The sequence below is a fragment of the Cyanistes caeruleus genome, unplaced genomic scaffold (assembly GCF_971803275.1).
Source record: "Cyanistes caeruleus unplaced genomic scaffold, bCyaCae1.hap1.1 HAP1_SCAFFOLD_78, whole genome shotgun sequence".
Lineage (NCBI taxonomy): Eukaryota > Metazoa > Chordata > Aves > Passeriformes > Paridae > Cyanistes > Cyanistes caeruleus.
Genome location: NW_028255889.1, coordinates 1912481 through 1923595, shown reverse-complemented (window position 1 = coordinate 1923595; position 11115 = coordinate 1912481). Strand labels below are relative to the sequence as shown.

Sequence of the window (11115 nt, the reverse complement as noted above, 5' to 3'; positions counted from 1 at the left end):
AATAGGGGTTGGGAAGGAGGTCTTGATGTCCAGCAGAGATGAGATGGGTTGGCCTTGGGATTGGGGAGGTGGGGTGGGGTCTGGAATGAGACAGCCAAAGTTTGGGGATGATGAAGGGAGGGGGAGCCCATTACTGAGTGAGCTTTTGTGTGAGGTACCCCTGCCCAGGGAGGCAAAGATTTGGTTTCAAATGAACATGATTAAAGTGAGAGGTGTGGGCAAGAGGGAATTCCATCCCTCTGCCTTGGAGTATGGGCCCTGCAAGCCCAGGAAGAAATTCCACCCTGGACCCCTCATGGGATGGCAACCCAGGGATTTCTGATTGTGTTTGGGCCCCTGGTGTTTCTCCCTTGCTGTGTTCCCAGTGGTCCCTAACCTTGAACTCCACCCTGATTCTCCAAACCCATCTCCCTGCCTCTGTTCGGGGCTGTCTCTGGATCTGAGTTTGTTCCTCTGCTGAATAAATGTTTTCCTGAGCAGAATCCCGTCTTGTTGGTGTCCCATGCCAGTTCCTGGTAACTATAGCCTCCCTGGACATGAACCTGCGGCCCTGGAACGCAAAACCCTGCAAAATTAAGACCCTCCCCAGACCTCCAAAATCCCAAAATTCCCTAAAATTCACCCAAAACTCCCCAAATTCCCTTAATTTCCCTATAATGCTCTTTTTGTCCCCCTCTGCTGCCTCTGCAGATGGTGTCTTGGGGACAACTCCAGGAATTTGGAGGGGGTCTCTCCTCCTCTTCCATCCCCAAAAACCCAGCACTTTTGTGAAAAAAAATCCCAACAATCCCTTGGATTCAAGGGGATGTTGCCTCATTTTTTATGCATTTTGGGGGGGTTCCCCCCTAATTTGTCAGTGTTTTTTGCCATTTTTTGGAGGTTTTGGCATTTTTCAAAGTGAGCTTTTTTGGGGGGGGTTCCCCCAATTTTTTGGAGGTGGGTGCCTCAATTTTTTTCTGGGGGTTCACCCCCTCCCCCAATATTTCCTCCATTCCCCTCCCCCCAAATTGGGGTAAGAGAGTCTTTTTTTTCCTTTTTTTTTTTTATTTTTACCTTTCCCCCCCACCTTTTTTTTTTTTTCCTCTTTTTATTTATTTGCAATTAATTTTGAGGGGCAGGAATTTTGGAGAGAGGTCACCTGGGGTGACACGAAAAGTTGGGGAGACCCTCTTCCCACAAAAAATAGGAAAAATCCCAGGAATTCTGGTGGTTTTGCCCAGACCCAAGGTGTGAAAAATGTGAAAAAAATTATGTTCTCAGATTTTTGGTGATTTTGGGGGAGAGGGTTGCAATTTTGGGGGAAGGGTTGCTGTTTTTTGGGGGGTGTTCCCAGGTTTTGGAGTGGAATTGAGGAATTTGGTGGTTTGGGGGAAAACTTTGGAGCTCCTGGGGGGAATTTCGGGGTTTTAGGGCAGGAATTTTAGGATTTTTTTGTAACATTTGGGTGTTTGGGGGGAAATTTGGGGTTTTGGGGAGAACTTTGGGTTTTTTAGGGGGAGGATTTGGGGTTTGGGGTAAAAAAATTGGGGTTTTGGGGTGGAAAATTTGGTGAGATTGGGGGGAAAATTTTGGGGGGAGAATTTGAGTCTTGTGAGGATGTGGGACTTTTGGAAGATTATAGGGGTTTTGGGGGTATTTGGAAGGAATTTTTGGATTTTTTGGGGAGGAATTTGGTGGTTTTGGGGGGAAAATTCAGGGGTGCTGGCAGAGTTCTGATTTTGGGAAGGGGATTTGGGGAGGATTTTTTGGGTTTTGGGGGAATCTCCACTGATGGGGAGGAGTCCTGATCACAGTGAGGAGCTGCATTTTGGGGAGGCCAGAATTTGGGGAGGGGTCTCAGGGAGGATTCCTGATTTTGGGGTGGGATGTGGGGGGATTTTCCAGTGATGGGGAGGTTTCTTGGGGGTGGGATTTTGGGAGGAGTCTCATTGGGGGACCATCCTGAGCTGGAAGCAGGGGGGACGTTGGGAGTGGAATTTGGAAAGTGTAAGAAATGGAAATAATTTGTGCTAACAAAATTGTAACTATTTGGAAAGTAATTACTAGAAGCAATCAGGGGAATTGGTGTTGCAAGGCAGATGGACCCCTTTACAGATACTACATGTTAAAATTAAGATACCGGATGTAGTTTTGAGGTAAGTAATGTCCCAAGAGAAAACTGACCATGAGATGGACAAAATTGGAACGACTTCAGGCATAGGCCTGAAAATGATGAAGTGTAAGACTAATTAGTGGAACACAATGCTTACTTACATAACACAATGCTTAGTACGCACACAAAACCTGCAAGGTTATCTGGAGGACAACAAGGATGAATGTAAGCCTTTGTCCAAAGACCACCAAAAGAAGACTGAAGACCCCCTAACAAAAAGTGAAACATGCACCGTGAAGAACAGTGATGTAAAATTAAAGAATCGGAAATAGGAAGAGACTTACAGGAAACATGAATGAATATGTACAAGCATACAGTATATAAGTTTAGTTTGAATTGCTTTGTTTTATATGTGAGGTAGGGTGAGAAGTCCTCCCCATAACCCGTTCAGTTTTGCTAGTGCTTTAATCATTCTTAATTATTGGCAAGCTATATTCATATATATCTATATATCTATATATCTATATCTGTATCTATATCTATATATAATATATATATATCTATATCTGTATGTGTGTGTGTATATACGTGTATATATATATATATGAATATATTCACTAAATTGTACTCTTTTGCTAAATTGTATTCCTTTACATCAAATTGCTATTCAATCCACTAAATTGTACTCTTTTATTTAGTTGCTTTCTTGTATTCAATTCACTAAATTGTATCTTTTTTTTTTTTTTTTCTTATTAAACTGCTGTTAACCCAATAGACCTAGTCGTCCAAATTTCAATTTCATTTATGACACTGCCCTTGGGTGAGTTACATCCACAGCGAGAGGGAGGAGGAGATGATCCCACCCATGGCTGCTGCTGGGTCCAGACATTTGGTGATATAAAGCTGAGCCAGAGCCTCAGCATCTCTCCCAAAATCACAGAATCACAGAATGCCTTGCCTTGGAAGAGACATTAAAGTTCATCTCATTCCACCACTTGCCATGGGCAGGGACACCTTCCACTATCCCAGGCTGCTCCAAGCCCCGTCCAACCTGGCCTTGGACACTTCCAGGGATCCAGGGGCAGCCATGGATTCTCTGGGCAAGCTCTGATCTCTGCCCAGGTGAGCAGGGTCAGGACCCAAGGGAACAGCTGGAGCTGGGCCAGGGCAGGGCTGGGCTGGAGATCAGCAAAAGCTTCTTCCCCCACAGGGGGCTGGGGCAGTGCCCAGGCTCCCCAGGGAATGGGCACGGCCCCGAGGCTGCAGCAGCTCCAGGAGCCTTTGGCCAGTGCTGCCAGGGATGCACAGGCTGCGATTGTTGGGGTGTCTGTGCAGGGCCGGGGGCTGGACTCCATGATCCCTCTGGGTCCCAGATCCCAGCTCAGCCCTCTGCGCAACTCTCACCCTTTGGCTCAGCCTTTGTGTCCCCTGGAGGCGCTGGCAGAGCTGATGGGGTGGGGCAGGAGCGGGGCAGCCCCGGCGTTCCCCTGGCAGTGACACCACAGCTGGGGCAGCTCCAGTGTTCCCCTGGCAGTGACACCACAGCCGGGCCAGCAGCCCCAGCGTTCCCCTGGCAGTGACACCACAGCTGGGGCAGCCCCAGCGTTCCCCTGGCAGTGACACCACAGCCAGGGCAGCCCCAGCGTTCCCCTGGCAGTGACACCACAGCCATGGCAGCCCCAGTGTTCCCCTGGCAGTGACACCACAGCCGGGCCAGCAGCCCCAGCGTTCCCTCCCTGGAGATGCTCCAAGGGAAGCGTCCAGAGCTGCGTCCAGTCAGTGGAACTGAGCGGCCACTGAGCACCCCCAGCCTGGGCTGCTGTGGATTCCTCTGCAGACAGCTCAGGGAAGGTCCCCTTGGCCACCCACACAGTGCCACAGACAAGTGTCACACACAGTTACAGAGCTCTGCCCAGAGCTGACAGCAGGAATCAATTAAAAAAAAAAATTAAAAAATTAAAACCACCAAAAAAAACAAGAAAAAGAGGACTCCTCCCAGCAGATCCTTTCCATCCTTCAGTTTTCACGTCTGCATGTGCACAAGACCTGGGGCTGCAAAAAATGAGGCTTCATTGGCACATTTGCAGGAAAAGCAGGTTTAGGGCAGGTTATCAGCAGAACTGTTCTCAGCTGGGTGAAAAAGGCCCCTTTGGCAGCTGCAGGGCCATTGAAAATGCAGATCCTTAGGCCATGGGGGAGAAAAGGGCTCTGAATTCCCCTCCCTTGACACACAAACCCTGCTCCCAAGCTGCTCCCCACACAGGATTCTACTGGAAGACTGTGGAAAGCTGAGAGTTGACTTTGGCTTCTCCATGTTCCGTGTCCTAAAGCTGCCTGGGAGAAGAAATTTAGGGTCAACTCCACTGGCACAATCCCTCCTGGCCCAGGGCACAGCCCCAGGAAGGTCTTTGCTCCTCGCTCGGCCCTCCCTGAGGAGGCTGGCAGGGCTTGCAGTTTTATGGCATTTGTCCTTGCTGCCCCTCATGTCCCACTACCCCACAAAGAGCCCCGAGCCACCCGTGAGGGACAGGCCCTGCTGGGCCAGGCCTGGGCTCAGGGCTTGGCCTTTCTGCTTCCTCCAACCCAGCCAGGGCTGGCTCAGCATTGCAGTTCCCTGTGCTGTGCCCCAGGCTCGCTCGGCCCCTGCTGGAAAGGGACCTGAGGTACCTCGATCCCCTCGGGCAGTGCATGGGAGAAAACAACTAGCTTCCCAGGAGGGGGGAAACAAACTTTTACTTGCAAAATTTAGAGAATGAAGTACTTGGGAAATCATAAAGTGACATGGAATTACAGTAAAGCACTTCACAGAGCACTGACTAAGCAAACTCTAATCCATCCAACTTCAAGTTATACAGATTTGGAGAAAAGGAATTCAAGAGAAGAGAGAGGGACAGAGATCCACAGTCAGCCTTGGATCCAGTGCCATCTCAGCTGCTGTGAGCTCTGGGGCTGTGGCACATGTCAGTGTCTGTAAGAGACGCTTTCGGGGTATGGACGTTCCGGGACACGGCAGAGACCTCTATAATCGAGTTAGATGTCAGTAGTTTATTTCAGGGCGTGGGAGAGAGAGAGAACCTGCTAGGAGCCAGCAGATGAAGCTCAAAGCAGGCTCAGAGGGAACAATACAAAAGGGAGTAAAATATGAATACATGAGTTCAAGACTTAAGATAGCTAAGAAAGAGAGTAGCAGAACAGAAGTGAGAGAGCTGGGAAAAGAGCATAAAGAAGAGAAGTAAAAAGAGCAGGAAAAAGAGTGTAGAAAAAGTGAGGCAAGAGACACAAGAGAGCGTAGCAAGAGAGCGAGCTCTCCTTTACAGTTGCTTATATAACCTATGCATTGAATATTTTATTCCTTCACTAAGCAATCTTTCTAATTATACTAATACAGTAACATTTGTGTGTGACCTATAGAAATCGCTGCTTTTGCATATTTTTAGTTATCTCAGGGTCTTTCAGACCTTTCCTTATAAGGCTGGGAAGAGGGGTCTTAGCTTAGTTTTACTGGGGGAAAGAATGTGTTCTGGCATACCAGACCGGCTTCTTTCAATTATTCAAACTGTTCTTTCATTTGTATTTCTTTCTTAGTCTTTCTGGCTAAGGAGTCATATTTATAATTTCTTTCTAATTCTACCTTCCCAACAAGTGTCACACCCGTGTCACAGCCTCACCTGCTGTGGTTCCTCTCCCAGGTGGGGTTTTTGGGGTGCTAGGGGCTTGGCAGCCACTTTGGGGCTGGAGCAGAGGCTGCAGTGGCTGGGCTAGGGCAGAGACTGCACCACCCATTCAGAACTTGTTCTGCCCCCCAAACACACACTGGAGATGTCTGGGACCATTCATCATTTCTCTGCTCTCCAGCACTGAGGCAACGCACTCTGGCTGCAGCTCTGAGCTCATGCCCATGGCAACTACCCCTGACAATGGGGCTCCATGGAGCTGCTCTCAGGAACCCCCCAAGAGCTGGGGAGTGCCCCAGAACTGCCTCAGAAATGTGGGATACCCCAAAATCTCTTCAGGAATGTGGAATATCCAAAAACTCACTCAGTAACGGACACGCCTTCCCTTCATCATTCCCAAACTTTGGCTGTCTCATTGCAGGCCCCACCCCACATCCCCAATCCCAACCCCAACCCATCCCATCCCTGCTGGACATCAAGACCCCCTTCCCAAGCCTGATTTCCCCCATTTCACACCTCCCAAACTCCATCACACCTATCCTGCCCCACCCAATGCCCATGTCACACCCCCAATCTGCATCCCACTTTGCCCAATCCCCTTCCAACCCCATTCCACCTGATGCCTTCAGAAGGCTGACCTAGAACAGAGCCGAGACAGAGTTAAGAATAAAGTTTATTAAAAGGCCTTAAAGGATACACCTTAGGCAGTACAAGAGCCTTCCCAGGGCTACACCCCAAATGGACCAAAAATAGTCAAAAAAACCCAAAAACAAACAACTCATCACGAGGTCTCACATTTTTGTAAGTTGAGGTCCATCTGCATATTTGGGTTCATGGTCCAATTATAGCTTCAGATGATGAAGTCCTGTCCTTGTTTTCTCTCTTCAGTCCACCCTTGTTTATGCTTTTGAGCCTGCAACTTGTAATGATTGTCCTGGGTATCAAGCTAGAAAAGGAATTGTTTTGTCTACCTACTCTGTGAAGAGAGCTCACTAACACTTAATATGAAGTTCAAAACTACAAACCTAGACAGTGCAAAATATGAAAAATTTAAAAGCTAAAACTTAAGGCATCACACCCGGAGGGGTTGTGGAATCCAATAGTTTTGAGTGGCACTGTGCAGTTTTCAGTGGCATTGAGTGGTTCTGAGGTGACAGATAAAACTCTCGTTGCTTTGAGCGCCAAAAATGGAGAAAACTCCACCAAATAGCTCCACAACCCTTAAGTATTTCCCTGAATACCAGATTACCTTGAAGCACTAGTAAAATGTGAGGCTCTAGATGCCTTTGATGAATTTATAGACTTTTACCCCAAATTTGTCTGTTTTAAAGGGATAAAGATGAATCAAAAGATAATCGGAACAAAACAAAAGGACCACCAGCCCAGTGTCTTCCCAACACAGATCACTGGGAACGTGGGTCATCAGGGCTCTGCCCAACGTGGGTCCTCCCATGGGGGATGGAGCTGGAGCAGCATATGAAGCTCTTCCGGCACTTGGGGCACTCGCAGGGCTTCCCTTAGTGGTGCCTCTGTTGGTGTCTGGTCAAGTTAGAGCTCTGGGTGAAGCTCTTCCCACACTGGGGACACTCATAGAGCCTCTCCCCGCTGTGGCTGCGCCGGTGGGAGATGAGGTGGGAGTTTCGCTTGAAGCCCTTCCCGCAGTCAGGGCAGCGGAAGGGCCTCTCCTCTGTGTGAATCCGCTGGTGCACGAGGAGAGTGGAGCTGATGCGAAACCTCTTCCCACACTGGAGACATTCATAGGGCCTCTCCCCAGTGTGGATCATCTGGTGAATGGTCAGTTGGGACCTCTGGCTGAAGGTCATCCCACATTCCTCACACTCATAGGGCCGTTCCCCAGTGTGGGTCCTCTGGTGGATGGTCAAGTAGGAGCTGTTTCTGAAGCTCTTCCCACACTGGGGACACTCGTAGGGCCTCTCCCCAGTGTGGATCCGCTGGTGCCTGATGAGGGTGGAATTGTGCTTGAAGCCCTCCCCACAGTCAGGGCAGCAGAAGGGCTTCTCATCTGTGTGAATCCGCTGGTGCACGAGGAGATGAGAGCTCCTCTGAAACCTCTTCCCACACTCAGGACACTCGTAGGGCCTCTCCCCAGTGTGGATGCGCTGGTGACGGATGAATTCGGAGTTGCAGCTGAAGCCCTTCCCACATTTCCCACACTCATAGGCCCATTCCCCAGTGTGAATCATCTGGTGGCGTATCAGTTTGCTGCTCGAGCTGAAGCTCTTCCCACACTCCAAGCACCTGTAGGGCTTCGCCCCATCCTGAAGCTGCTCATGGACCACCAGCTCAGAGCCCTGGCTGGATCTCCGGCCACCTTCCCGGCACAGGGTGGGTCTTTCCTCCTCAGAGCACCCTGGGATGGGTTTGGATCCCCTCCTCCTGCGGGATCTCCAGGGCTTTTCCTCCCCATTGGATTCCCGGAATGTGGAGCCGCTCAAGTCAGCCTCTTCCATGACGTTTTGCTGTGAGGATTTGTCCTCCCTGGTCTCCATCCTAAGTTCCTTGACTGGGGGAGGAAGGACAAGGAGAGGATGGGATTTGCCTCCGTGCCAGAGGGAAGGGGAAGGAGATCCCCCCAGTGCATCCCCGGTAGGACAGTGTTGGCAGCGGGGTTGTCCTGCAGCCGGGGGCCATGCTGGGCTGGGAGATGGAGCAGGAGAGAGGGGGAAAAGGGCACTGACTTCCTCCTCACCTGCCTGGGTGTCCTGGGGCATCTTCCTCTTCCTCACAGCCTCCTTCTCCATCCAGACAAGATTTGGGATTGGAAAATTCTGGTTTGGGAGAAAACAAGGAATGAGCACAATGAGTTTGAATGTCCCTTGGCCCAAGTCCCTCTCTAGAAGCCACTGGATATCTGAGGTGTCTTGGTTTGAAAGGACAGGTGTTTGCTAGGGAAGGCAGAAACCTCCACTGAAATTGATAAAAATGTAAGCAACAACCCCCTCCGAATTATTATAATCTTGATATCAAAGTCCTCTCAAATATTGATATAGGAATATAAATAACAGTTATTTACTAAAGAAAGGAAATGAAAATGCAGCAGTACAAAAAAAAAACCAACAAACAAACCAACAAAAAAACAACTCACTGAGAGAATCAGAATACAACCTGACACCCTGTTGGTCAGGGTGTTGGAAGCAGTCTTATCCAAATTTAAGATTAAATGGTGGCTGCCGTCCACATGGAGTGACAGATGTGGTTCTGTTGAAGCAATGATCCCATAGAAGGGTGTAGCTTACCTCTGAAATTCTGGTGCTGTAGATGCGTCTTCTCTCTCCTCTGGGATACAAGTGGAGAAAAACTGCCTGTGGTGTTCTGATGCTCAGATTATATCTAGGCAGGAATGGCCCAGGATGCTCCTGGGTGGAGCATCTCACAATGGGCTGATGTCATTTTATCAGTATTGCAGTGAGACTCAATGGCCCATTACCAGAAGCTATCCCCCTGGGGGGAGGATGGGTGGTGGGAGAGATAAAGAAAACTGCCTCACCAGGTTTTAACAGCTGGCCCATTAACAGAAGATATCCCCCAGTTATGAGGGTTGGGTCATGGAGGAGATAATGAAAACTGCCCCACCAGGTTTTAAAAGATGGTGATAGAATACATACTTTTGGTTACATCTTGCATTGCAACCCAAGACATGGGGTCCATAAAAACCTCCCAAACACCAAGATTCAGCCCTGAAAATGCCTTCCACGAGTTCCCCATCTCTGGTCTCCCTCTTTTGGTGTTCACGGTTTCCTCCTTGTCCCAGCTGCTGGGGATCACACTTGTACTGGGGGTCCTCTGTCTACTCGGTCCCTGACCTCTTCAGGCTGCTGGGAGTGCCAGGAATTTGAAATGTTCCCCCTATTTCTATCTCCTCACTTAGGGATGCTGGTATCCCCCAGTATCCCCCCAAGGGGCATTTTCCACTCAGCTCTGGAGTTCTTCATTCTCCAAACATCCTCCCCAAAAAACCCAACCCCTGAGGGACCCCTCAGGATATCTGGGCCGAGCTCCTCGAAATGAGGGGTGGGGGATGATGATCCCACAAGTAGGGGGCTATGAATTCAGGGAGTGCTCAACCTCGTGGTTCCTTCTATTTTTCCTGATCCACTTTTGTCCCTCCTTCAGGCTGAAGAAGCTGCTCAAGGAATCAGAAGCAAAACTCCAAGACCCTTGGAGCTTCAATCGGCCCCACTGAGGGCAGGGACTGCCAAAGGCTCCCCAGGCACTGGTGAGAGCAGATCCTGGAGGCCAGGATTGCCGGGAGCCAAAGGCTCTGAGCAGGGAACTGCAATGCTGAGCCAGCCCTGGCTGGGTTGGAGGAAGCAGAAAGGCCAAGCCCTGAGCCCAGGCCTGGCCCAGCAGGGCCTGTCCCTCACGGGTGGCTCAGGGCTCTCTGTGGGGCAGTGGGATGTGAGGGGCAGCAAGGACAAATGCCATAAACCTGTGTGACATTCTAGATCCTTATGGTACCAAGGGGCCAGTGGGACACTGTGGGAAGTTGTGGAACCAAGGGGTTCATTTTGGCACTCTTGGGCCCATAGAACCAAGGAACCAGTGGGACCCTCTGGGGCCTTATGGAAACAAGATGCCACTGTGAGCCTGCAGGGCTGTAACAGCCCAGAACACTTCAATGCTGGTGGTAACCAAAGGTTCCTGTGCTTGAGTTTAGTGCACAGGAGGAACACCAACCAGATATTCTCAGAATGGACAGATGCAAAGAATATTCTTGGTAGGAAGGGACCCACAAGGACCATCAAGTCCAATTCCTAAGTGAATAGCCCCACAAGGATTGAACCCACAACCTCGGTGATGCTGGCACCATTCTCTGACCAACTGAGCAAAAAGGTCAAAATGATACAAAATTTAACTGGCAGAATATAGACAATCATGGAACTATGCAAAGGGTTTAATACAACATTAAACTGAACATACAACTCTTACCATAGCATTAAGTTTACTAACTTAGCCCATTTAACCTAAAAAGTGTTAACCCTTAAGATTTTGGGTAACATTAAGATATCCAAAAATGTTCCAGGTATGTAGGATAAGAAGGAGAAGAAAAAGAGACCAGAAAGACAGAAGATCTACAGAAAAACATTTCCAGGATGATCCCGGCCACTCCCAGTACAATTGCAGTCACTCTCAGGTATGAGCTGTTGCACTCAGTCACTCCCAGTATGGTTCCAGTCAACCCCAGATCCTCCCAGCATGCTTCCAGTCACAGCCACCATCATTCCATTTGCTCCCAGTAGGATCCCAGTTAGTTCCACTGGGATCCCAGTATGACCCCAGCATGGGCACAGCTGCTCCCATGATTATCCAGTGTGGTTCCAGTTGCTC

At 49.4% G+C, this 11115-nt stretch overlaps 2 protein-coding genes across 7 annotated transcripts in view; both read right to left on the bottom strand.

Annotated features, from left to right (window-relative positions):
• LOC147646837 (uncharacterized) overlaps positions 1-11115 on the bottom strand; it is a 410249-nt gene that overhangs the window by 244357 nt on the left and 154777 nt on the right. The window contains 1 exon segment of the mRNA XM_086872957.1: positions 7447-8025. Coding sequence (XP_086729083.1) covers positions 7447-8025 — 579 coding nt within the window.
• Positions 1-11115, bottom strand: part of LOC147646843 (uncharacterized) — a 72462-nt gene that overhangs the window by 42003 nt on the left and 19344 nt on the right. The window lies entirely within an intron of this gene.